This window comes from Aedes albopictus, chromosome 2 (assembly GCF_035046485.1).
Source record: "Aedes albopictus strain Foshan chromosome 2, AalbF5, whole genome shotgun sequence".
Taxonomy (NCBI): domain Eukaryota; kingdom Metazoa; phylum Arthropoda; class Insecta; order Diptera; family Culicidae; genus Aedes; species Aedes albopictus.
The window spans coordinates 71210959-71238442 of NC_085137.1; the positions used below are offsets into that span (position 1 = coordinate 71210959).

At 40.0% G+C, this 27484-nt stretch overlaps 4 protein-coding genes across 11 annotated transcripts in view; 3 read left to right on the forward strand and 1 right to left on the reverse strand.

Annotated features, from left to right (window-relative positions):
• LOC109416253 (tyrosine-protein phosphatase non-receptor type 21) overlaps positions 1-2163 on the forward strand; it is a 65287-nt gene extending 63124 nt beyond the window's left edge. For all 8 annotated transcript variants that reach the window (XM_062849856.1, XM_062849857.1, XM_062849859.1 and 5 more), the window contains 2 exons: positions 1174-1337; positions 1400-2163. In XM_062849856.1, the coding sequence (XP_062705840.1) occupies positions 1174-1337; positions 1400-1528 (293 nt within the window). In that variant the 3' untranslated portion in view covers positions 1529-2163. The remainder of the gene's footprint in view (positions 1-1173; positions 1338-1399) is intronic.
• Positions 2164-2494: 331 nt separating this feature from the next.
• Positions 2495-2935, forward strand: LOC109423902 (uncharacterized). Its single transcript, XM_019698957.3, has 2 exons — positions 2495-2742; positions 2797-2935. Exons 1-2 carry the CDS (start codon positions 2524-2526, stop codon positions 2815-2817), a joined length of 240 nt encoding a protein of 79 aa, XP_019554502.3. The 5' UTR covers positions 2495-2523; the 3' UTR covers positions 2818-2935.
• A 12263-nt stretch (positions 2936-15198) lies between these two features.
• Positions 15199-15990, reverse strand: LOC109423903 (30 kDa salivary gland allergen Aed a 3-like). The gene is made up of 2 exons (XM_062849864.1): positions 15494-15990; positions 15199-15428 (listed from the first exon to the last, which is right to left on the reverse strand). Exons 1-2 carry the CDS (start codon positions 15929-15931, stop codon positions 15234-15236), a joined length of 633 nt encoding a protein of 210 aa, XP_062705848.1. The 5' UTR covers positions 15932-15990; the 3' UTR covers positions 15199-15233.
• A 297-nt stretch (positions 15991-16287) lies between these two features.
• LOC109416267 (30 kDa salivary gland allergen Aed a 3) lies at positions 16288-17280 on the forward strand. The gene is made up of 2 exons (XM_062849863.1): positions 16288-16969; positions 17034-17280. Exons 1-2 carry the CDS (start codon positions 16349-16351, stop codon positions 17226-17228), a joined length of 816 nt encoding a protein of 271 aa, XP_062705847.1. The 5' UTR covers positions 16288-16348; the 3' UTR covers positions 17229-17280.
• The last annotated feature ends 10204 nt before the right edge of the window (positions 17281-27484 follow it).

The following is a 27484-nucleotide window of genomic DNA, read 5'->3' on the forward strand; positions in this document are numbered from 1 at the left end:
CCCATTAATAATTGTTTAAACAACTTTTGAAACATTTTCTGAAAAACTGGAATAGTTTCTGAAAGCATCGCTGAAAGTTTTGTAAAAGGAATCTCTGGAGAAATTTCTGAACAAATGTCTAAAGAAATTTCTGAACGAATTTTTGAAAGAATTCCTGGAGGACTTTCTACTCAAATTTATGAATATTTCTTGTTCTAAAAAATGGAGGAATTTTAGAAGTCAATTATGCAAGATGCTTTGACAAAAAATCTTTATGGAATTCGTAGAATAGGAGGAATTTTTAAGCAAATCACTTAAGGAAATTTTCGAATCCATGGCAGATTTTTGTAAAGAATCCGTGAAGGAATTTTAGGCCGAATAGGGTCTGGGACCATTTCGGCAGGGGGACCTATTTTGGGCACTTGCTGCTGTAAGCCAGTCAATTTTCAACCAATTGACTTCAATTTTTGTACATGGCTAGATAATCTATCTCGCTGTGTCTCAAAAATCAAGTCAATTGGTTAAAAATTGACTGAGTTACAGCAGCAAGTGCCCAAAATAGGTCCCCCTGCCCAAATGGTCCCAGACCCTACTCGAACAAATTTCCGAATGAGTTTTTTTAGAAAGATTTTTTAGAAGAATTTCTGAAGACATGTATGGTAGATTTTCTAAATGAATCTCCAATAGATTCTCCAAACAAATGCCTAGAGAATTAATCTCTGATCGAATATCTCAAACAATCTCTGAAATGATTTGTGAAAAATTATTGGCGAACGATTCATGCCAAATTTCATAAAAGAATTCTTTGTGACACTTCTGGAGGAACACATGGAAGATTTTCTGAAATAATCTGTAACATGATGATCTTGATTTGGGAAGTTTTCTTCAGAGACCGTCGTAATAAATTTGAAAATTCTGAGTTCACTTACTTTTATTTATCAGAGCAGAATTGCAACAACAGGCGACCGAGTATATAGCGGTACAAACCTACACGTTCGGCAAAAACAGCACAACCAGTAACCACGCTCTATTAAGTGCTTGTCGCGAACCTCTAAATTTCCGAAGGAACCCCTTAAGGAATTTTAGAAGGGATCCCTGGAAGAGTTTCTGAAGCAATTTGTGAAGGATTTTTTTTGAACAGTCTTCTCTACTTGAAAAAATTGATAAAATAAGACACCTTTTTTTCATTTGCAGGCTTTCTAGAGGAACTCAACTCCGTTCGGTTGGCTTCGGTGGCCGAGGTGCCACCATCGCACAATACCAACCCACCGGTTTTGATTCACTGCAACGAAGGTGGCGGCCGGACGGGCGTAACCCTGGTAGCTGACCTACTGATGTACACCCTGGATCACAATCAGGTAGGTTTTGCGTTTTTTGTCCACCGTATTAAATGCTCGATATATTAACACGTAATTTCCAGGATCTGGACATCCCACGGCTGATCGGCCAGATACGCCAACAGCGGGACAACATCATACCATCGCTAGCACAATACAAATTCATTCACGCCCTGTTGATTCACTATCTGAAACAGACGCGGCTCATTTAAACAGGCGCGGAAGGTACGAACTGGCCTCCTCCGTATCCGTAAGCAAGTATCGTTATTTATTTCACTTCACCTTTCCCCCGCAAACCCAAGTATTTCTACTGTTTAGTATATTTCCGATTATTATTTTTTCTTTTGATAGAGTAGTTATTTTATGTTTTATTCTATCGTCTGGTATTATTGCAAAGTAAAAAGTATTTTTCTAGCCAATACGTTATTTTATCAAACGACTTTGGATCGAGCAAAGACCTGTAAAAAACGACACAGATTGAGCTTGTGCCTTAACATTTTACCCCGGTTTAGGGGATTGTAAAATCCGAGAAAAAGCTGAACATGTGGCGATCATACACTTTTGTACATAGGACGTTGACGATAGTTATGCCATTTTTTTACACAAATGTGAAAGAACGAGAAAAGTGTTACAGTTACAACAAAAGAGTATTTTAATGAATAATTACATTTTTACTGTAAAACAAATCTAGTACTAACAAATTTTAAGTGATTTAGTTTCAAAAATACATTTATATGTAAGCGAAAACAAACTTATGAAAAGAAGAACACAAAGATGGCTCAATTTATATCGAAACGAAGCAAACGTCCAATAAAGCTTCCTAGTTGGAAGAGTCTACCGATACCAGCGAGATATGTGTTAGCGTATGATCCGAAACTCCGTATGATCCATGGATCCGCCAGATTATTGCACTAGCAAAATATTGGAACACAACCTAATTGTTCGGCCAGAATCTTGAAGTCTGACCAAAAGTGTCAGAGAAGGCTCAGAACTGGAATTTCAATGATATTGAACAATAGGAAGAAAATCACGGCGTTTGCACGATTATGAAATAAGTACAACACATCTGGTTTACAAATTGTGTATAATTTGCACTTCGTTTTGTTTGCATTCATAATATGACTGGGAGACGAAGAAAACTATAAAAGATCACCAATCAATGCAAACCCATTAGCAGTTTTCGATCATACCCAAGGAAGTTATAAAGATGAAAGCGTTATTCGCTTTGATTTCCGCGGTGGTGCTCCTCGTGATCTGTACCACCATGGTTGTAGCATTCCCAGTTGCCCAAAACGAGGGTGGAGTTGCAGATATTTCAAAAATGACCGTGAACGTTGGCGATTTGGCTGATCCTAATAAGATGAGAGAAGCCGTCGAAGACATCCTTAAGAAGATTAAAGACGGCGTTTCCAAGGGAGTGGAAGCGGTCAGTACTGGCTGATAAAATATGTGAATATATAATTTTAATCCTGTTTTTCAGTTGCCGAAGGTGCCCAGCTAGGAATTAGCTTTGGAAACAATAAATATGAATGCACAACACATTCGTGCGAATTAACATAATTAGCTCACAATTGTTCTGTTAGCTTGGTGTTGTAAAAATAAAGTTAAACTTAACAGAATGGGCAGTCAAGAAATGTTTTATTTCTTTCCTACTTTTCAAAAATCATCTTCCCGTGATAACAGCATTAATCCAGGTATTATAGACGGGCTTGGTGGTCTGGGGGCTACCGCTTCTGATTCAGCAGAAGATCCTACTGTGTTCAATCCCTGGCTCGTCCCTTTCCTCCTACGGATGTTCACAGCCTTCGTTACAACCAGAAACGGATTGAAAAAGCCGTTCCTCCTTCCTTTCAACCAGGCTTGATAATCCTCCTCGAAATCAAAAGAGTTTTGCAACATGCTCTAGAGCGGTGTTTTGCTTTTGCCTCGTCGCGAGGGAGCGAACGAACCCCAAACAGAGAGTCAATAAAAACTGAGCGAGGAAGAGGGGAACGAAAAAAGAGCCGATGATTATTTTGGGTTTTTGAGTGCGATTTTCGCCTCGAGAGTCTATCTTAGTACGGGAGTGGAACTCGCGAGAGCTTTTTGAGTGTGAGTGGACGTGAGAAACGCAACAAGCAATTATGAGTGTTGGATGAACTCCTCGCTGTGCGGCAAGCTCGCGCTCGGGGCTGTTGAGGATTTGCGTTTTGATTTCTGAGTTTTATTTTCACTCCTCAGAAAATCGCCAAAATCGCTTCCTCATTTTCTCGCGAGGGAGTTTCTGTCAAGCCTGCTTTCAACTTCCACAGGACAGTGTCAAGTCAATCTATATTCAGCTACAATCTATAATTCAGCAGTTTTGCAAAGTTAAGTGGTTCCCAACCTACGGTCATGGGGCAAGCTAATTTCTCAAGAATCGATGGTGTGAGGATGAAGTGAGAAGGTTTTCCGGATTCTACACCTCAGAAAGCACTCATTACAATGTACACTATAGTTGTGTTGCAATGATCAGTGGTTTTCAATCTGGGGTCACGGAGCTCAAGAATTTCTCAAGAACTGACAGTGCTAGGAAGTCCAAATGTTTTTCGGGTTGATCTTCTCAAGGATCAGTATCTCTGATATAGATATCAGTGGTTTCCAATCCATGATCACGGGCCATGTGCTCCAGCTCCAGAACCGTAAGTGTGACGACGAAATGGAGATGTTTTTCGCATTCCATGCATTCGAGAGCACTTGCCAAAATATAGCTCAGTGGTTCCCAATTCCCCAGGACATGGGCTACGGGAATTTCTGAAGCACCGAATGTGGTAGAAAGCAGCACAAAACATGTATAACGGATTATTCATCTCAAGGAGCAGTATCTTCAATACAGATGCATTGCAAAGATCAGTTGTTCCCAATCTATGGTCACGGGCTACGCAAATTTTGAAGAACCATACATTTGAGGATGACATGAAAATGTTTTTCCGACTCTGCGCTGCACGGAGCAATAACAAGATAGTTGTGTTGTAAAACTCAGTGGTTCTCAATCTGTGATAACGGGCTACGGGCCCAAGAACCGAAGGTGCTAGGTTTTTCAGATTGCTCATCTCAACGAAAAGTAGTTTCTATACAGGTGTATTGCAAATATAAGCGGTGGAGGACCACGCGAATCGACAATGTGAGAACGGAATGAATTGGTTTTTTAGATTTGTAGCATCAGGGATCACTTATATTACACTAAGGTCTTTTTTTACACGGGGGATACGTCCCGTGTAAAAAAAAACCGTGTAAAAAAAAACGTGTTAATTCGCGAATCCGTGTAAAAAAAAACCGTGTTAATTCGCGAATCCGTGTAAAAAAAAACCGTGTTAATTCGCGAAACCGTGTAAAAAATACCGTGCTAATTCGGGAATCCGTGTAAAAAAAACTGAGCGAAATCTGAAAATATTTGAAATGTCCTCACCTTCAGATATCCGAGGTTTGTTTTAGAGAGTAATAAGAAAAGGGGGGGGGGGGGGTAATAGTAAGGGTTGAATCTAGGGGTTAGTGGGGAAGGGGACAAGGGATGGGCTATGGGGAGCAGAGTGCATACTGTTTCCAAGAAAGATCGTAGAGGATATTTTGGGATGATAAGGACTGTCTAGACGGACGAAACGAAGGATCAAGGAGACTGTCAACACTCTACAGGTCCACGGAGCTAGGTGGTGTAGAGAAAGATGTTCCAGGACACTCAGGAACTTTCGCGAGTAAAGGCTTTGATATCTACGAGCGTAATCGATTGATTGTTGTTACATCGCTGATACTGTTCTACATCCTACAGGTATACGGAGCATTGTTCTGTAAATAAATCATTTTCAAACATGACCTCCAATTTTGATCTCCAAGAACTTCCGCGAGTAAAGGCCAGAAGATCCACAAACATAGCCAATAATTTCTTGCTACATGCGTTGTAACATCCCAGAGGTCCATTGAGCGTTGTACTGAAGAGTATTCATTTCTAAAGACATACTAGGTCTTCCTTGAACTTCCGCGAGTTAAGGCCTTGAGATCTACAAGCGTACTCAATTAATTGTTGTTACATTTCTAATACGTTGTTACATGCTACAGGTCCAAGAACAATTTTTCTGTAAGGAACTAATTGTCATAGATGTTCTAGGTCCTCCAAGAACTTCCACGAGTAAAGTCCTGAAGATCTACAAGCGTTGTCAATGGTTTGTTGTCACATTACTGATACAGTGTAGCGTCCTACAGGTCCAGGGAGCATAGTTGTGTAGAGAAATAATTTCCACAGATGATCTAGGACCTCCAAGAACTTCCGCGAGTAAAGGCCTTAAGATCTACAAGCGTTATCAATGGTTTGTTGCCACATTACTGATATAGTGTAGCGTCCTACAGGTCCAGGGAGCATAGTTCTGTAGAGAAATAATTTCCACAGATGATCTAGGACCTCCAAGAACTTCCGCGAGTGAAGGCCTTAAGATCTACAAGCGTAATCAATGGATTGTTGTTACATTTCTAATACGTTGTAACATGCTACAAGTCCATGAACCATTTTTCTGTATAGAAATAATTTCCACAGATGTTCTAGGTCCTCCAAGAACTTCCATGAGTAAAGACCTGAATATCTACAAGCGTTATTAATGGTTTGTTGTCACAATACTAATACATTGTAGCGTCCTACAGGTCCAGGGAGCCTAGTTCTGTAGAGAAATAATTTCTAATGATAATCTAGGACCTCCAAGAACTTCCGCGAGTAAAGGCCTTAAGATCTACAAACGTTATCAATGGTGTGTTGCCACATTACTGTTACAGTGTAGCGTCCTACAGGTCCAGGGAGCATAGTTCTGTAGAGAAAAAAATTCCAAAGATAATCTAGAAGCTCCAAGAACTTCCGCGAGTAAAGGCCTTAAGATCTACAAGCGTAATCAATGGATTGTTGTTACATTTCTTATACGTTGTAACATGCTACAGGTCCATGAACCATTTTTCTGTATAGAAATAATTTCCACAGATGTTCTAGGTCCTCCAAGAACTTCCATGAGTAAAGACCTAAGATTTATAAGTTCAATCAATACAAGTTCCCAAGAACTTCCGCGAGTTTAGACCTGAAGATCTACAAGCGTTATCAATGGTTTGTTGTCACATTACTGATACAGTATAGCGTCCTTAAGGTCCAGGGAGCATAGTTCTGTTGAGAAATAATTGCCAAACATCTTCTAGGTACTCCAAGAACTTCCATGAGCCGCAAGAGTACTTGGAAGACATAAAGCATTCTTGGAAATCAAGACTCTACAGAACCTGTAGGATGTTGCACCGCATCAGTAATGCAACAGAAGTCCATTGATAATGCTTATTGATCTTAAGGCCTTAACTCGCGAAAGATCTTGGATTAACTAGAACATCTTTGAAAATAACTTCTCTATAGAACCGTGATCCATAAATCTGTATAACATCATATAAGTAATGTAAAAGCAATTGATTAATTACGCTAGTAGATTAAGGCCTTTACTTGCGGAAGTTCTGGATGACCTAGAACACGTTAACGGAATCTTGCGCCAAGGACCTGTAGTAGACGTGTGCGCCGAAGCAATTTTCACCGGCGGCGGCGTGTATAGTAATTCGAGGCAGCGGCGGCGCACGCCGTTCGTCCTATACGGCGGCGTAATCGGCGTGACCAAAATTTTAAATTATTTTTTTATTGAAGAGCAAATTCTAGTCATTAAAAAACGTCAATACAGAACAATTTCTTTGTTGTATCTAAATTACAATTTTCATCTATTTTGTGTAAACGGTTTAAACGTATGTCAATCAGAGGTTTCAATAAAAGCTATCCTCATAAAAACTATGCTATAAATTTCAGAGAGTACCCTTGAGGACGTTTACCAGGAAATTTATAAAGGATTCCTCTAGATAGAATTTCACAACGTCGCACGTCTCGTCTAAGGATATTCTTTAATAAAACTCATTTTAGACCAGTATAGTCATGGTAAAATTCGAAATGTTTGTAGGTGTTCTGTTAGGGTGCTTTTCAGGAATTACTCCAGGGATTCTATCAGGAGTTTCTCCAAAAAATTCTGAATAGGGTTCCTCTAAGGGGCTTCCTAGAAGATCCTTAGATATTCCTCCACAAGTGGGATCGTAAACTTCTCTAGAGATTTTTAGAAACCTTTCTTCAGGGATTCTTTAGAATTCACTTCATGATTTATTTCTTAACGTTTCTCCAAGAATATCTTCAGAAATTCTTTTCGGAATTATTGCACAGCATTCTCCAAATTTCAGAGACTCCTTGAAAAAAAAATAACAATTTTAGAAAATTCTTTGGTGATTCCCTTACGAATACTTCACAAGCTCCTCTATTTAGAAGTATGTCCATGAGTTCTTTCAGGGTTTGTTCCAAATCACCCTTCAAAAAATCATTAGGAGATTTATTTAAGAATTCTTCTAGTATTTTTGTCTGTAATTCCTTTATGGCTTTCCGAAGATTTTTTTCAAGGATTCTTTCAGAAACTTATCAGAGGTGTCCTTTAGAAATGCCTTCAAAGATTTTTAGAAACTTCTTCAGTATTTTTTCCTTGATTTTTCCCAAAAATTTCTCTATTGGGGAAATTAAGCCACTTCGTCCAATTAACCGAACTTTTGTGTCGAATCTCAGGAGTTCCTCCAGGTATTCCCCAAGGACTTCTCCAGGAGCTATAAACGATTGTTTCTAAAATAGTTTCAATAAAATTTAATCTCATCAGAAATTTATTTAAATATTTCCTTCAGGTAACCCTCGAAGAGTAACTCCAACATGATTTACGTTATTTCATAAAATAATCTTGTAAAACTCTGTGGAGGAATATCTCAAACCGCTGAGAATTCTTCGAAAATTCTGAAAATGAAAATAACAAAAAAATCCATGGAAAAAGTTAACCTTTTACTGAAAATTATGGGAAACGCTTAAACTACTGAAGGAGTCTCAAGTAATATTTCAAAAGGAATTCCTTAGTAAGATTTAAATGGAGTTCATGGAAGAATTTCTGAAAAAACCCTTGGAGGAATAAATTGTCTTTCTAATTCTTGAAGAAATTCCAGAAAATATTCTTGAACGAAGCCCTTCAAGATTATGTGAAACTATCTTAGGGATTTTTCTGAAATGGTTCTAGAAAGAGTTGCTAAAGAAAATGCTGAAAACTCTCCCTCGGAAACCCATGATTGAACTCCTACAAGGATTTATTAAAAAATATTTAGAAACATTCCAAGAGAAATGTCTTACCAAAATTCATGGAGGATGTTCTGAAAGAATTCCAGGAGGAGTTCATGAACATATTTTTAAAGGGATTCCTAAAATACTGTCTGAAAAAAACTTTAACAGTAAAGGAAATTTCCAAAGAAATTACCTATGTAACAACAATTGATTGAATACGCTAGAAAATGTAACAACAATTGATTGAATGCGCTAGTAGATGTTCAGGCCTATACTCGCGGAAGTTCTTGGAGGTCCTAGAATATCTTGGAAAAGTACGTCTCTACAGAACTATGCTCTAAAGACCTGTAGGATGTTGCACCGTATCAGTAATGTAACTACAATCCATCGATTACGCTTGTAGATCTTAAAGGGCTGTCCATTAATTACGTAAGGTTTTATAGGGGGAGGGGGGGGGTTTGAAAAATCTTACGAGCCATATAAAAAATTTTGGGCTCTCATACAAAAAATCTTACAAGGGGGAGTGGGGGTGTCGGAAAATCGTTAAAAATCCCTTACGTAATTAATGGACAGCCCCTAAGGCCACTACTCGCGGAAGTTCTTGGGTGCCCTAAGATATCCTTGAAAATTACTTATCTTCATAACTATGTTCCATGGACCTGTAGGATGTTACACCGCATCAGTAATGTAACTACAATTCATCGATTACGCTTGTAGATCTTAAGGCCACTACTCGCGAAAGTTCTTGGTTTACCTAGAATATCCTTGAAAATAACTACTCTTCAGAACTATGCTCCATGGACCTGTAGGATGTTACACCGTATCAGTAATTTAACAAAAATCCATTTATTAGATCTTGAATTCTTTATTCGCGGAAATTGCTTGGATGACCTAGAGCATATTTGGGGAGTTTTTTTTTCTACAGAATTATGCTCCATGGATCTGTAGGATAAAACACCGCATCAATAATATAGCAAAAATAATTGATTACGCTCGTAGATTTTCAGGCCTGTATTCTCGGAAGTTCTTGGAGGTCCTAGAATATCTTTGAAAACTACGTCTCTACAGAACTATACTCTAAGGACCTGTAGAATGTTGCACCGTATTAGTAATATGACTACAATCCATCGATTACGCTTGTAGATCTTTAAGTCTTTATTCGCGGAAGATCTTGGATGCCCTAGAATATCCTTGAAAACAACATCTCTTCAGAACTATGCTGCATAGACATGTAGGATGTTACACCGTATCAGTAATGTAACTGCAATCAATAGATTACGCTTGTAGATCTTAAGGCCACTACTCGCGGAAGTTCTTAGATGCCCTAAGATATCCTTGGAAATAACTTCTCTTCAGAACTATGCTCCATCGACCTGTAGGATGTTACACCGTATCAGTAATTTAACAAAAATCCATTCATTTCGGTTGTAGATCTTGAATTCTTTATTCGTTGAAATTCTTGGATGACCTAGAGCATATTTGGGAAGTTTCTTTTCCACAGAACTATGCTCCGTGGATCAGTAGGATATTACACCGCATCAATAATATAGCAAAAATAATTGATTACGCTCGTAGATTTTCAGGCCTGAACTTTCGGAAGTTCTTGGAGGTCCTAGAATATCTTTGAAAACTACGTCTCTACAGAACTATGCTCTAAGGACCTGTAAGATGTTGCACCGTATTAGTAATGTGACTACAGTTCAACGATTACGCTTGTAGATCTTAAGGTATTTATTCGCGGAAGTTCTTGGATGCCCTAGAATATCCTTGAAAACAACATCTCTTCAGAACTATGCTGCATGGACATGTAGGATGTTACACCGTATCAGTAATGTAACTACAATCCATCGATTACGCTTGTAGATCTTAAGGCCACTACTCGCGGAAGCTCTTAGATGCCCTAAGATATCCTTAGAAATGACTTCTCTTCAGAACTATGCTCCATGGACCTGTAGGATGTTACACCCTATCAATAATATAGCAAAAATTAATTGATAACGCTCGTAGATTTTCAGGCCTGAACTCTCGAAAGTTCTTGGAGGTCCTAGAATATCTTTAAAAACTACGTCTCTACAGAACTAGACTCTAAAGACCTGTATGATGTTGCACCGTATCAGTAATGTAACTAATTACGCTTGTAGATCTGAAGGCCTTTATTCGCGGAAGTTCTTGGATGCCCTAGAATATCCTTGAAAACAATATCTCTTCAGAACTATGCTCCATGGACATGTAGGATGTTGCACCGTATCAGTAATGTGACTACAACCCATCCATTACGCTTATAGATCTTAAGGCCTTTATTCGCGGAAGTTCTTGGATGCCCTAGAATATCCTTGAATAAAATTACTTCTCTTCAGAACTATGCTCCATGGACCTGTAGGACGCTGAACCATACTCCAAAAATCACCTTTAGGAAACCCCCCATTTAACTCCTTTTAGCCCCCCATATATTAACCCCCCTCCCTCCTTCAAGAAACAGACCCCCCACACATCCCTTTCCTGCAGACCTCTTACATCATCATCCGCCTTCACCTCATACCACTTTTCAACTCCCTTGCAACCCTTTCCCATAAATCCCATTTCTTCCTTTTAGTAAAAGTTCCCTTCTAGACACTTAGCGCGAGAAAGTTGAAAAAACCGTGTTAATTCGCGAATCCGTGTAAAAAAAACCGTGTTAATTCGCGAAACCGTGTAAAAAAAGCCGAGTAAAAAAAAACCGTGTAAAAAAAGACCTTAGTGTATATAGTTGTGTGTCAAAGTTCAGTGGAGTTACGGGTCACGTGAATTTCTGAAGAATTGAAAGTGCCAGGAAGATGTGCAAATGTTTTAGAGATTCTTCGTCACAAGTAACACTGAAAATAATATAACAATCCTAAGATACTTGCACTTCCTGCAACACTATCGATTCTTGGAAGATTTGCGTGGCATTTGAACATAAACTCGCAATCACTGAATTTTGCCACACAACTATATGGATAGTTGTACCACTTGAGATATACAATGCGACAAACATTTTCACATTTTAAAGTGATCCTGTATTGGGAAACATTAAGCTTTGCAACACCACTATATGTACTGTAATGTGCACTCCATACGACGCAGATTTTGAAAAACGTTTTCATTGTGCGCTCACTTTTGGGTTCTTTAGAAATTATCATGGGTTTGCAAGACCATTATTTTGTAATAAGTGATCCTTGAGACGCAGAATCTAAAAAAACATTCACACATTCTCCTTTGATTTTTAACTCTTGCGAAATTAGCATGGTCCGTGACCCAGCTTAGGAATTACTGAGCTTTGCAACGCCACAATACTACAATAAATGCTTGCAGCATAATCGATCGCGTTCGCCATTGTCTCGCGCGAAAAAGAAAACAATAGATGCGCGGGTGCTTAGTTCTGTGTTGTTTCTTGTTGTAAATGCATATGGTTTGGATCATTGGTTTGTCCTTTGTCGCGTTCAGTTCATTCCTGTGTGGAATGGGCTTAAGGCTTCCTAATGAAGTGGAGACGCGCGTCAGGATTTCTTTAATTAGACATGTTTTCGTATAGAAAAGCGGTCGGTTATGAGCGAAAGTTAGTGTTTATTGATCCATTGTCAGATCACATCACCAACCATAGGTGACTCCTGGACCTGACAATGTACCCTACCATAGTAACAAAAATTCCTTCTCAAGACAATCGTGGAGACACTGGGATTTCCGGTCTCTATAAACAATGGTTGTCTTACTAACAATCCCTTCCCTCCTCGATGACCGTAAGGACGTGGCCAGCGCCGTCATTGACATTACTTGTGAGTTCTCGAACTGTGCTCATTGAGAATAGTAACCTAGTCCCAAGCCCTATCAATGGTTCCTTGTGCAATTTCGATGGCTCTGTTCAATCACGGAGTAGCAACTACGAATTGTGCGGTCATCTATGCTCATGCTCATGCTCCTGATCATGCCACAATACTACAATAAATACTTCTTGAGACGCATAATCTGAAAACTATTTTCACTTTCTTACAGCACTTCTAAAAACAATAACACCATCTTCTAGGACTTTCGGTTCTTTCAAAATCATTGCATTGCCCGTGATCGTAACTTAGGAACGTACCTACTAGCTACTTTATTATAATTAGTGCTCCTTAAGATGCAGAATTCCAGAAACATTCGCAACCTAGGGCTTTCAGTTAGGGGCTGTCCATAAACCACGTGGTCATTTTTTTGGGACTTTTCAACCCCCCCCCCCCCGCGTGCTCATTAGTCCATACAAAAAATTTTATTTGTCCATACAAAATGGTCATAGGCCGAACCCCCCCCCCCCCCCCCATATGACCATATGAGGCCCGTGGCCTCTGCTTGCATACCACTGATCTGTGCCACACCACTATATTGTAATACATGCAGGACAGCTGGCGTGGATTTCGAGGTTTTTGCGTTTCGCACGTTTTTACTAATCAACGGAGCGGATTTTGCAGAAATAATTTTCAAAAGAATAAAATTTATTATCGAATTCATCATGAACTTCTGCCAAAAATTGCACGTTTACTTTTCCATCTCAATCTTCTTGTCACGCACCGTATCATCTTGGAGTAAATCAATGAATTCCAAGAAACTCTCTACCTTTTGTTCATTGATTACCAAAAAGCATTCGACAGTCTCAATCACCAAAACATGTAGGGTGCCCTCAGTTGCAAGGATGCCCCTGAGAAAATCATTGGCCACATTGAAGCACAGTACAGGGCATTTTCGTGCAGAGTAAGCTCGATGATCTCGGTGGCAGATCTTACCATCAACGTCAACAAGACCAAATCATTGGATGTAAACACGGTCAACCCTTCTGGCTTTACGGTAGATGGGCAGTGAAACCTGGTGTGTATCAGTGGAGAACATTCAACGTTTGCAGGCCTTCATCAATAGATGCCTAAAGGATAATGGGTAATTCTCGCTGAGACCGGCCCACTATTAACACCTTGTCTTCAAAAATATTTTTAGTGGCGATTTTCCGAAAGTCCTTGCCAAAAAAGTAGTAAAATGCGTTTGGTTGCTCAAATTGATGGACCCCCCGTTAGTTAGAGCCACAACATTTTTAGTAGATCCCTCGATTTTGGTCAAATGGTGACTCATTCGAACCGTTATAACTCGAAAGTTTCTCCAAAAACCACCTCAAAACGAATTGTTGTTGAAAAGAGGAAAGATGCAGCTACTACTTATAATTATAAAAACTTGGGTCGGTCATATTCATTTTGGCCGCCATCTAGAATTTTTATACCAAAACATTTTTGTCACCATGATGGCAACCACTGCAAAATTTTTGCATCAATTGAAAGCTGAGACATTTATACGCAACACATCAAAAAATTAGAAATGTCTTTTTCTTCTATCAAAAGTTATCTGCCGTTTTGTAAACCAAGCCACTTTTGTGTACTGGGCCCGGTGCCGGCCGTTTACATAAATGCAGCGTTATTTCGCAGTGTTTACGAACACGAATTTAAAATCTAAACCCACTAATGGAAAGCTGAAGGTTTAAGCGTTTCAAAACACTAAAAAAGTTATAAAAGCAATGCCCGCATCATTGAGAAACAGTCAAAAACGGAAACGAACCTCCGATTTACCCAAATTTTGCGGCAAGTGCCATTGTGTATATTGTCGTCGCGGTTGAAATCCGAAGTTTCCCCACACCCGACAATCTCATTTTCTCGAAATCCATACGTGAAACCCAACGTCGGACGTAGTGCGCTGGACAGCGGACCTGGCCCTCTATCCAGCGCACTGTACCCGACACACGGTTTAGGAGAAAAATCGATTTTCGCGTGTCAAAAATTCCGATTTTCAACTACACGAACAATACATACAGGCGTAAACTCGGATGCTGTTGGATGCCGTTGCCGGTGCGCATGAAAATGTATGGAGAAAACGTGGCTTAATTTACAAAACTGCAGATAACTTTTGATAGGAAAAAAAGACATCTCTAATTTTTTTATATGTTATGTATAAATGTCTCAGCTTTCAGTTGATGCAAAAATTTTGAAAATCGGTGGTTGCCATCATGTTGAAAAAAATGTTTTGGTATAAAAATCCAAGATGGCAGCCAAAATCAATATGGCCGACCCAAGTTTTTATAATTATAAGTAGTAGCTGCATCTTTCCTCTTTTCAACAACAATTCGTTTTGAGGTGGTTTTTGGAGATACTTTTGAGTTATAACGGTTTAAATGAGTCACCATTTGACCAAAATCGAGGGGTTTGCAAATATTGTTGTGGCTCTAACTAACGAGGGGTCCATCAATTTGAGTAACCAAATGCATTTTCCTTACTTTTTTACCGAGGTCTTTCAGAAAATCGCCACCTTAAACATTTCTTAAGACAAGGTGTAAATAGTGGGCCGGTCTCAGCGAGAATTACCCTAATAAAGAAAGTCTACAGAAATTTGTCCTGGCCACAGGCAATCGCTCATGATGGAGATCTTTCAATTCGGCCCTCTGCAAAGTGGTGAACAGCAGTCTCTATCTAGTATCAAATGTGTGGTTTCGTGATCGTGCGGCTAAGGTCACCAAACATATAGTCGCATCGTGCTAAGTAGCGCGGTTTCGATTCCCGCCGCAGCTGTCAGGAAAAGTTTTCGGCTGTACCACTGGGCGTTGCATGCTAGTCCGTTGTCTAGTGTCGTGCTTCCTTCACAGAGAAAATAGCTCACTGGAAGCATTAGACGTGTTCGTGTCTTAAAAAAAATGTAAAAACCTCTGTAATGGTAATTCAAGTAAATATATTTGCTTGTTCCAAAGATCATGCCCTATTAGAAACAACACACGAATTGATCGTAGAACTTATTTTGGCGATTTTTCCCTGCACTGTGCTGTGATTTTTAGAACATTGATATTCATCGCTGTCCTTTTTGTCGGTACATTCTTTGAACGCTTTCAATTCCTCTTCGATCGCCTTCTTCGTTTCGTCCCCCATGGATTTGAAACAGTCCGCAATCTGTGGCGTTAAGAATTCAAATGTATTAAATTAATATGCGAACTTAAACGTTTAGGGATACAAACCTTCGAAAAGTCACCAACCGTTCCGATTGCGTCCACTATCGGATTACGTAGATAGGTTTGCAAGTCTGATGTCAGCTCGGATCGCTCATATCCATTCTCTACGTTATCCACCTTGATTTGATCCAGCAGCTCGATGACTTTGTTATACGTTTCCTGAGGATCGTTTTTGGCTTCACCCTCGGTTTTTGGTGATTCTTTGCCGTCTCCTTCTCCTTCTACGTCCTTCGGTTGATCGTTAGCTGAAGCATCATCGCTTGGCTTTTCGTCGTCGTTTTTCTCTCCGTCACTTCCTCCGGCATCCTCAGCCGTCGTTTGTTCTGCCGCATCTTCGGCTTTTGGTTCTTCTGTTGTGGCTTCTGTATCATCTTCAGGGATAGGCTTTGCGAGCACGAATCCGACTAGGCACAAGGCCGCAAATAATACCAAAAGAGATCTCATATTATCGGAGAAACGCCTGAAGTTGCTTACGACAGTGATGCACTATCGTTGCTGTTTCTTACTTTATATTGAGCTTGCGGTAGATGCTCGATTGTTACTGCTCGGTACAGTTGTACAAACACCGAGAATCTGTTCTGCATTACAATGTACTCAGGCGTGATAGATTTGCATATGGCCACATTAGATCCCATGATTGATAGTTAATGCAAATCGAGATTGACAAATATTGATCTCATGAGCTTTGTTGGTTTATGTTTGCTCTGCGATCTTCCTGTGGCAATCTAGGCAACTGTGCTAACAAGGCCCGCGCGCAAGCACTTGTAACAGCGGTAATTAGTATAAATACGATACCACATATTCACACAAATTATTCAGATCTTCGTGCTCTACGATCATCTCATCCCGTCTTGCGCTAAAATGAAACCCTTGGTAAAATTGTTCATGGTGTTCTGCCTGATAGGCATTGTGCTATCCAGGCCCAGGCCCGAAGGCGAGGAAGGAGAAGGTGAGGAGGAAAGTCCTGATGATGCAAGCGGCGATGAGACCGAGGGCGGAGAAGAAAAGACAGATGACGGCGCAAGTGAAGATGGCGGCGAAGAAGAAGGTAAGGCAGATGAAGAGGATGGCGGAGAAAATGCTGATGGTGAAGACGCCGGTGGTGAGAATGCCGGTGGTGAGAATGCTGATGGTGAGAATACCGATGGTGAGAATACCGATGGTGAAAATACCGATGGTGAGAATGCCGATGGTGAGGATGCCGAAGGATCGAAAGATGAAGGAGATGACTCAGAAGGTGATGGTGGCAAGGAAGAAAGTACAGGTGGTGACGAAGGAGGCGATAACGCTGGAGGAGGCGAAGGTGGTGGCGAAAATGATCCTGTCAATACCTACCACAAGGTGGTGGCAATCCTGGACAAGGATACCAAAGTGGACAACATTCAAAGTGAATATCTTCGATCAGCTTTGAATAATGATCTTCAGTCGGAAGTAAGGAATCCGGTGGTTGAAGCTATCAGTAGACTCGGAAGTTTTTCCAAGGTTTGTGATAATTCCTGTAATTCGAACATCAAATATAATGACCGAGCTGACAATTTTCTTTCAGATTGAAGGGTGTTTCAAATCGATGGGCAGCGACGTGAAGAAAGTCATTGACGAAGAGCAGAAAGCGTTCAAGGACTGCATGACGAAAAAGAAAAGCGAATATGAATGCTCCGAGGATAGTTTCGCGTCAGCTAAGGGTAAACTCTCCCCAATAACCTCTAAGATTAAGTCCTGTGTATCTTCCAAAGGACAGTAAGAAAACATGCTCTGATGTTTGAATAAATGCAATAAGAGTTAGTCCGTCACAATTTTTGGTGTTCCTCTTTTCTTTGTGTGTTCGCAATCGGATCCCGTTGAGATCACTAGCCTCTGTCCAGCAACTTCTATACCTACATCCGCGTGGCAACGGCCAGGCTGCGAGCAACCTTAGAGAAGATCGGGTAACCAACTCTGGTCTGAACTTTGGTCGCAGGCTGACAGTGAGTTGCTTCTGCAAACCTGTAGTGAGGAGTGGCTCACAACAGCGTCTGTTGCCCATGTTAGGGGCGGCTGATGGACGTCCGAATGTCAGGGAAGAAATCTTAGGAAGAAACTGTGCCCTTTAGTCAAAAAATTTTCATAAGTAATCATAGCTGAACTTTTTTGGAAAATACGAACTCTTTTTAGGACTAACTTAGAATTTTCTTAATGATTTCGTTCAACATTTTCTCCAGTAGAACATGTCCAAAGATTTTTTAAATTGTCTACATAATGTCGTTCATGACTAACTGGAGTTCTTTCTGTAATCATCAAGTTTATCTATGCTCGTTAGCAATCTTGGTATGTTCTGGACCTCTATTCCTCTAAGAATAAACCTTCAGTTGAACCGTTCCGAGTACATCCTTGCCGGAATTTTCCTAAAGAAGATTTTAAATACACTTACACTGGATATGCTCATCTCAGAACATAATTCCATTTTTACAGGATCTATAGGATCATTCATCCTCTCTCCTCTTCTTGGCGTAACGTCCTCATTGGGACAAAGCCTGCTTCTCAGCTTAGTGTTCAATGAGCACTTCCACAGTTTTTAACTGAGAGCTTCCTCTGCCAATGACCATTTTACATGTGTAATATCGTGTGGCAGGCACGAAGATACTCTATGCCCAAGGAAGTCAAGGAAATTTCCTTTACGAAAAGATCCTGGACCGACCGGGAATCGAACCCGTCACCCTCAGCATGGTCATGCTGAATACCCGTGCGTTTACCGCCTTGGCTATATGGGCCCTTAGGATCATTCATATATTCCTGGAATGATCCTATTAATAATTCTTGAAGTTGTTCTCGTAATGACTTGAAACTTTCACTAAAGTAAACCCTCGAGGTATGCCTGTAAGAATCCCCGAAGTGAATCCCTGAAGAAATTCTTGAAGAATTTTATTGAGGTACTTCCGAAGAATTCTCAAATAATGGAATTCATGGAAAAATCCTGGAATTCACCTGAAGGAATTTCTTGACCAATCGCTGCAATGAGAAAGAAAAATCTGGATGGATTTGTGTTGGCGTAGTAGGCAATCGGTCGTCGCCTTCCCCCTGGATCACGTTGTTAGGAGCCCCTAGCAACACCCTTGTTAGTGAAAATAACAAGCCTGGTCAAGAGCCCGGCTCATTCCTCAACTAGACCCCGCGTAACATAGACGTTTCAAATATAGTTCCTTTTTGTTCACTGTTGAACCACCGAGTACGTTTTTCTCCCTGGAGTTCCCCGATCACACCTTCAAGAATTTGAGAAGGAATTTCTACAGGAATTCCTGGCACATTGTAGTGCCTATTCCTTTAAAGTAAGTCATTGTAACTTTTGCACAACCCGAACCTGCGCTACCTTGACCCTTCTGTGACATGTGAGTGACTTGGAAGAATCCCTGGAGGACTATTGTAAAAGTTCCTGCTGGAATCCCTGAGTAAATTCTGCAGATACTGATGGAGGGATTACTGAACGAATCCCTGGAAAATTTCTTTAAGAAATTCTAAGAGAAGTTTCTGGCGAAATCCCTACACAAAACTCGGAAAAAGATCCCTAGTGCAATAATTGAAGAGATTCTAGGATAAGTCCTAAAACAATCGATGGAGAAAACCCTTTACGCATTCCCGGGGGAATTTATGAAACAGTCTATTGACATTTTTTTTTTTGAATAATATCTGAAGGACTTTCTCAAGAAACACCCTCAAAGCATCCCTGGAAAAACTTCCATAGGAAGGAGGAGTTCTTGAAAAAATCAATGGATAATTTATTGAAGGATTTCTTGGAGAAAAAAATAACCTCAGGATATATTCCTGAAAGAATCGCAGGATGAGTTTCTGAAGGAATTCCTTTACAGGAGCTACAGGAAATTTTCTTGAATGAATTTATCGATGCGTTCCTGAACAAATCCGTAGATGAACTCCTAACATATTTCGCGAAAGAATTCCTGGGTGACTTTTTGAAGAATTTGTTTGGCTCCTGTATGCATCACTCCAAAATTATCTCAAACAATTCTAATACGAATCGCTGGAGGAATTTCTTTAGAAATCCTTTAAGGTATTGAAAAAAAAAACTTCATGTAATGCTGAAGAAATTCATGGCTGTTCCCCTGAATGGTGGAAGAATCTAAAAAGTGTCTAAAGGAACCTCTGTGTAAATTATCAAAGAAATCCCGAAATAAATTTCTGGAGCACTAGAGGAATTCCATCCTGGAGGAATCCCTTGAGGAACTTCTGGACCAATTCTTGGTGACCTCCCTGGAGTAATTCTTGAAGAAATCCCTCGGGGTATTCTTGGAGCATTTCTGGAGAAATTTGTGGAGGAATCCCTGAATCTTGATGAATTCTAGGAGGAATCTGCAGGAGTTCTTGGTAAAATTCCTGGAGGAATCCCTAGCGAAATTTCTGAAGAAATTCCAGCAGGAACTCCGATAGGTGTTTTTGGAGCAGTTCTTTGAGGAATCCTTGGTGGAATTTCCGGAGGAATTTCTGGAGGAATCCTAGGAGAAATTCCTGGAGGAATCCTTGGCTATATTTCTGAAAAATCTCTTGAGGAATCCCTGGTAGGATTCTTGGAGAAATCGATTCAGGATATTCTGGAGGAATCCCCAAAGCAATTTCTGGAGGAAATTCTAGAGAAATGCCTGCAGAAACTTCAGGACAATTTCCTGGTGAGTGTAGAATTAGCTTAAGTTAAAGTACACATGAATTAAAATAAAACAAAAAATCCTAGAGAAATCCCTAGAGGTATTCTTGAAGGAATCCCTGGCGGATTTTCTGAAGAAATACCAGGAGGAATGCCTGAAGGAAACCCTGGAGAAATTCCTGGATGAATCGTTGAAGAAATTCCTGAAGGAACCCCCAGAGGGTTTTTTTTAGAAATCCCAGGATAAATTTCTGAAGCAATTCCTTGAAAAAGTCCTGGAGGAATTCCTAGCATAATTTTTTGAGAAATCCTTGGAGAAAAACCTGGAAGAGTTCATGATGAAATCCGCGGAAAAATCTCTAAAGAAATTGCTGGAGGAATTCTTGAAGCAATTTCTGAAGGAATCTCTTGAAGAAATTCTGTGGGAGTTTCTGGAGGGCAGCCTGGAGAAATGTCTGGAGGAATTCCTGAAAGAATGCATGAAGGAATCCTAGGTGAAATCCCATAGAAGAATTCATGGATAATTTCTGGGAGAATTTCTGAAGCAATTCCAGGAAGAATTTCTGGAATGATCCGTGGAGGAATTATCGGAAGATTTCCCAAGCAATCCATCCATCCTTAAAGTAATTTTTAAAAGAATCTCTGAAGGAATTTCTGGAAGAATGCTTGGAGAAATGCCTGGAGGAATTCATGGGTGAACTCCAGGGAGAGTTCCTGGGACTATGTCTTGAGGAATTCGCGGAAGAATGTAAGGAGAAATTCCTGGTGGAATGCTGGGAGGAAATTCATTCCTAGAGGAGAAATTCCTTGATAAATTCCTGGAGGAATACCTGGAAAAAATTCTGAAGGAAATCCTGAAGAAATTCGTGGAAGAATTTCTGAAGGAATCCCTCAAGGATTTCTGGAGAATTTGCTGGAGGAATTGTTGTAGACGTTTCTGAAGTTATCCCTGGAGGAATTCCTAAATTACTTTGCAGTTTTATCTAAAAGTTCGCTAAATAGAGTAAAGGTCGCAAACGCATATTGAAGCCGTAAGAGATGATGAATGCAAATTATGCTCATTCCATGGAGAGTCGCATTCATAGCTCTGCCACGGTTTTGGTATACGTGTGCGACCCTTACTTTGTTTGACAAACTTTAGCTAAACCTCCAATGTAAAACGCCTCCATACACTGTTTTTTTGTTTGCAGGCTTCTGAGATGAGAGAATAGCAAATGAGTGTATCTGAATACAAGTGAGTGCAAGGATCTGTATATTCGCCTCACTCCATTCATATTCACTTCTCTTTGCTGAAGCGAATCGAGAAAGATGCAGCAAATGGACTGTCGTGATCAAACACGCAGCCCCATCACCAATGGGTGGACAAGCACCCTTAGCAAATTTGTATCTATGTATTAGCTTCTTACTAAGCGCAACACGATGAATATGATAACATTATATCCTAAAAGCATTATTTAACCCTTCAGCAGTCATGCTGATGTTTTTTGTACAATACGTTGAAAACAGCTCACCTGTTCTACACAAATCTACGTAGTGCTGGTAGCGGTTGCCAATTTCTGCAAGATTAAAGTTTTTTCTCACTCACGCATCATTTCTTCTGGAGCTTATTTTTTTTTGTTTATATCTTTTGAGGACCTTCTCAGAATTTTCTTCATGATTTTCTTCAATATTTTTTCCAGGAATTCCTACAGGAATGCCTAGAGGAAACCCTGTAGAATCCCTGGAGGAATTTCTGGAAGTATACCTGGAGGAATCCCTGGATAAGTTCTGGGAGGAATAACTACAGAAATTTCTGCAAAAATATTTTGAGGGATTTCTAGAAGAAACCCCAAACAAATTTCAGGAGTATTCTGCAAAAATTCCCAGAGGAATTCTGGGAGGAATCGCTAGAAAAATTTCTGAAGAAATCTCTTGAGGAATTGTTGAGAAACTTCTAATGACATTTGAGGAGAAATCCCTGAAATAATTCCTGGAAAAATCTAGAGAAAATGCTGGAGGAATGCCTGGAGAAATCCTTGAACAAATTCGTGACGTAATCCCTGGAGGGATTCTCGGATGAGACCCAGCAAGAATTCATGGTGAAATTCCTGGATGATTTTTTGGAGGATTTCCTGGAGGAATCTTTGGGAAAATCCCTGGAGAAATTAATGGAATCTCTGAAGCAACTCCTGGAGAAATTCCAGGAGGAATTGCTGAAAAAATAGCCTGGAAGAATCTCTGAAGAAATCCCTAGAGGGCATCCTGCAGAAATTTCTAGAGAAATCGCTGACATAATTTCAGAAGGATGTCCAGGAGCAATTCCTAGAGATATTCCTGGATGAGTTCTCGGAGAAATTTCTGGATAAAATCCTGGATGAATGCCTGGAAGAATTCCTAGAGATATTCCTGTGGGAATTGCTAGACGAATCCTTGATAGAATTACTGGATGATTTTCTGGAGAAATCTCTAGTAGGTTTCCTGGAGAAATTACTGACATAATTTCCTTCACAGCTCACAAACCCTGGAGAAAATCCTGAAGGGACTCCTGGGGTAATTTTTGGAGAATTTCCTGGCGAAGTTCCTGCAAAAATACCTGGATAAAATTCTTGAGGAATCTGGAGGTATTCCTGTGGGATTTACTGAAGGAATCGCTGAAGGAATTCCTGGAGGAATCTCTAAAGCAATTTTTGAAACAATTCTTCTTCTTCTTCTCAATGGCTCTACGTTCCCACTGGGACTGCTTCGCTTCAACTTAGTGTTCTTTCAGCACTTCTACAGTTATAAATTGAAGGGCTTTCTTTGCCTGCCATTGCATGAATTTGTATATTGTGAGGCAAGTACTATGATACACTATGCCCAGGGAGTCGAGAAAATTTACCCGACAAGAGAGGGAATCAAACCCGCCGTATTCGGATTGGCGATCCATAGCCTTAACCACTAGACTCACTGGAGACCTCTTGTAACTTGAAACAATTACTGGATGTATTTCTGGAGGAATCTTTAGAGGAAGTGTGGGAGAAATTTCTGAAAATATCCCTTGAGAAATTCCTGGAAGAATTTCTAGAGGAATTGCTGGAGAAATCCTTGAAGGAATTTTGAAGGAATCTCTCGGGGAATTCGTGCAGAAATCCCTAGAAAAATCCCTGAAGAAATGCCTGGAAGAATTCTTAGTGGAATTCCTGCTAAAAGTCCTAGGAATCCCTGCAGCAATTCGTGGAGGAAAATCTGGAAGAATTCCTGGAGGAATCCCTGGAAAAAAAAATCAGAAGGTATTCCTAGAGAAAATCATGGAAGAGTTGCTGACAGATTTATGGAGAAATTCCTGGTGTAAATCCTGAAGGAAACCATTTCAGGATGAATTCCTCGAGGAGACCTGTTGAAATTCCTGGATGAAGTCTTGGAGGACCGCCTACATGAATTCCTGGAGGAATCTCAGGAAGAATTCCTGAAACAATCCCAGGAGAAACTACTGGAAGAACTCCTGGTGAATTCCTGGAGGACTTCCTAGAGAAGTCCCTGGCGCAATTCCTGGAGGAATCGCTGAAACAATTCCTGGATAAATCTGCTAGAACTCAAGGAGGAATCCTGGAATATCTGGATAAATTCCTGGAAGAATGCCTAGGAGAATTCCTGTAGGAATTCGTGAAGGAATTTCTGAAGTAATTCCTGGAGAAATCTTGGGAGAAATTCCTGGAGGAATCCTGGAATCTCTGGGAAAATTTTTGGAGGTATTCCTTGAAGAATTTCTGGATAAATTTCCTAGGGGAATTCCTGGTAGAATTCTTGGTGATTCCTTGAAGCAACTTCTGGAAGAATTTCTGGAGGAAGGAAAAGGAAGGAAGGAAAAAACCCTGGAGGAATTCTTGGAGTAATCCATGAAAAAATCATGTAGGAATTCTTGGAGGGATCCCTGGAGGATATCCTAGAGGAATGCCTGAAGGAATCTCCAGAGGAAGTTCTGGAGAAATCTCTAGCGGAATTCCTAGAGAAATTTCTAGAGGAATCCCTGGAAGAATTGCTGGAGGAATTCGTAGAGCAATACCAGGAATAATTCGTAGAGAAATCGCAGATGGAATTCTTGGAGAAATTCTGAAGGGATCCCTAGAAGAGTTCGTGGAGGAATCCCTATAGCAGTTCCTGAAGAAATCCCTGGAGGAATTCCTGCAGAAACTCCAGAAGGTATCCCAGAAATAATTTTCAGAGGAAGGGAATGCCGAAACAGTTCCTGGAGCGGAGGAAGTACTGAATAATTTCATGGAGGTGCTTCTTAAAGAATACAAGAAGGAATTCCTGAAGCAATCCTAAGAAGAGTTCCTGGGGGAATCTTTGGAGGAATTTTCAAAATAAGTTGTTCTAGAAAGAATCACAGAACGAATTGACGAGTGAAGCCCGGGAGAAATTCTTAGAGGAATCCCTGGAGGATATCCTAGAGGAATGAATGTAGGGATTCCCGGAGGAATCTAGAGAAACTCAAGGAGGAACCTCTAAAAGAATTCCTGGAGGAATTCCTAGAGGAATCTCTAAAGGCATTTCTGAAGGAATCCCAGGAGAAATTATTAGAGGAATCCCTGCATCAATTTCCAGAGGAATCTCTGAAAGAATTCCTGGAGGAATCCCTGAAGATATTCCTGGTGGAATTCCTAAGCGAATCCCTAAGCAGTACCTGGAGGAAGTACTGGATTAATTCCCGGAGGATTTATTGAAAAATTTCAAGAGGAACTCTTCAATGGATTATAAAAAGAGTTCCTGGAAGCATCCTTGAAGGATTTTTTTTTTTTGATAATTCCTGGAGTTGTTCCTGAAGAAATCGCATGAGGATCCCAGAAACAATCCTATGTGGAATTCCATAGGAAATCCCTCGAAAACTTTAACAAATTCCTGGAAAAATTTCTGTAGGAATACCTAGAAAAAGATATTAAGGAATTCAATGTCTGCAATACACTGATAGGCAAAATAAAGTGCCCACCTCATCGTTTATTCAATTTCTCTCATTTACTTGGTTCAAAATAAAGTAAACACACTGTAGTTTTTTTATTATCTATTTTTATATATTCTTTTTAAGTTTCACTTATGGAATACCGAATAAAAGGAGTTTTACTTAAAGATAAAAAAATCAATTTGTGTTGAAAAAAAAACAGTGACAAAAAAAAGTGCCCACTTCATTTACCCAACTAACAATTGCAAGTCACAAACAAGCAAGCTTGCTGAATTGTTGCTTAATAATGGTAATGATAGCTGAACTAAAATTATGCTCTACACATTACTGTTTAAATGATTTTTAAATTGAAAAAGTAGTCAATGTTCGATTTTCATCATCGGTATCAACAATGATAAATTAAAACACTTTTCAAAAGTTTAACAAGAAATTTATTCGACAAGCATTGTGTCCTTAACAAAAGAGTTTAACAAAACATTTGTCTGCATCTTATTAAGCTGGTGTATCGATAAGCATATACTCCTGAACAATGTGCTTTTCACTTGTCAAATAAACGCCTTCAGCCCGTCATAGTTTGACTCGGAACTTTGTTCGGATAACGGGATAAATCATGGCTAAAAATATTTAGACAACCAAGTTATTATAGAACCAATATTTTAAACGAATCACAAAACATAAAACAGAATAGCTTAACATCGAGTGCCATGAGACGTAATCAACGTAAAAATGAGGCATTTATTTATTATTATTGGTCTGTAACAAGATTTCTTGTACCTTGATTATTTTATTTTTAATCTTCCGCAGCAGTTCGATTGTACGAGACGCTTGGATCGATGCATTTGACATTTCAGTGCTGTCGTGTTTACTGAATATTGTTCCCACAGTCACCTAGATTAGAAATCGACACATTTCAAGTACCCCTAAACATCCTTATGCACTATTTATTGAACATAATATCAAGATTCCATGACAAAAGCATAATTTAAAAAAAAAATTGCTTAACGGATCTTCGACTGAGCATGAGTAGATAACCTGAACAGATGTTGTGAGTGCATCATGTCCAAGACCATATCGCACCACATGTTGTCATATATGACATGTATACATTTTTAAATATCGATATTTAATAATAAAATAAAATATTTATATCGCAATTGGTACGTCTGGAAACAATATCTTCAATAAGGACCAACACTTTTTGGCCGCATTCGATTCACGTTTTCTCACCGTGCGATAAAAATACTGACAGCGAAATCAGAATGAAAAACACGTGTTTTGGGCTGAACAGCTGTTGAGTATAAGGCGTTGTTCAGTTGATTACCTCGTGCAGTGCTAATTCACCACTGCTGAACACAAGTTCAGGAATGATCATTATTTAGTCATGGGAAGATTATGTTTTGCTTTGGGTACTGCATTTCACCATCTCTAGGATGGCGCAGATAGGAAGGCATGCAGCTGGCAATCGACAGGTCTCGAGTTCTAATCTGGATTAATGCAATTTTATATGTAATTCTTATTTCATAATAGGTGTTCTCAACAGAGCAAATAATTACTCTCGTGAGAGTTTAATATTTTTGCATTTTATTTATTTTCTGTCATTTTTGTCAAAGTCCAATAACAACTTTCCTGTACATTTGTAAAACGTTTTTCACAGCAAAAAATGAAGTTGGTGCACAACATGATGCTTTATAACTTCTCCAAATTTGTGTGAACAAAACCCGAACATAGGTTGTGCGTGAAAATAATTCAAATGTTATTCAACATTATGCTGAATTAATTCGTCATAATGGTGCCTGTTAAATGAGTGATTGTTAGTTGGGTAGGCTGCAGAAAACATAAATTAAAGTAAAACAAAAGCTTTTCAATAATTGATGTGTCCTCCTTTGGCCTTCAGGACCTCCTGCAGGCGCTTCGGCATGCTCTCGACCAGGTTTTTTAGGTGCTGTGGATCTAGCTCTTCCCAGGCGCGCTCCAGGGCTTCAAAATAGTTATTTTTATTGGTAACACCAGTTTTGCCAACCCTGGCATCGAGAATCGCCCACAAATTCTCGATGGGATTGAGGTTCGGGCTTTGTGGAGGCCATTCCAGCGGTTTGATCCGACAAGACCGGAAGAAAGACTTGGTCTTCTTGGCAGTATGCTTCGGGTCGTTGTCCTGCTGGAATACGAACTTCTCTTCAAGGCCCGTCTGGAGCAGCGAAACCTCCAGATTTTCTCGCAGGATGTTGATGTAGGAATCCGCCGTCATTATCCCGTCGATTTTCACGAGACTACCCACTCCACGAAAAACATCCCCACACCATTACATTTCCTCCTCCATGCTTCACCGTGCCTTGGATGTGGCGCTCCTGAAGCTCCTCTCCCGATCTGCACCAAACACGAACCCGCCGCTTTCGGTTAAACAGCTCGAATTTTGATTCGTCCGTGCAGAGAACCGTTTTCCAGAACTCTAGGG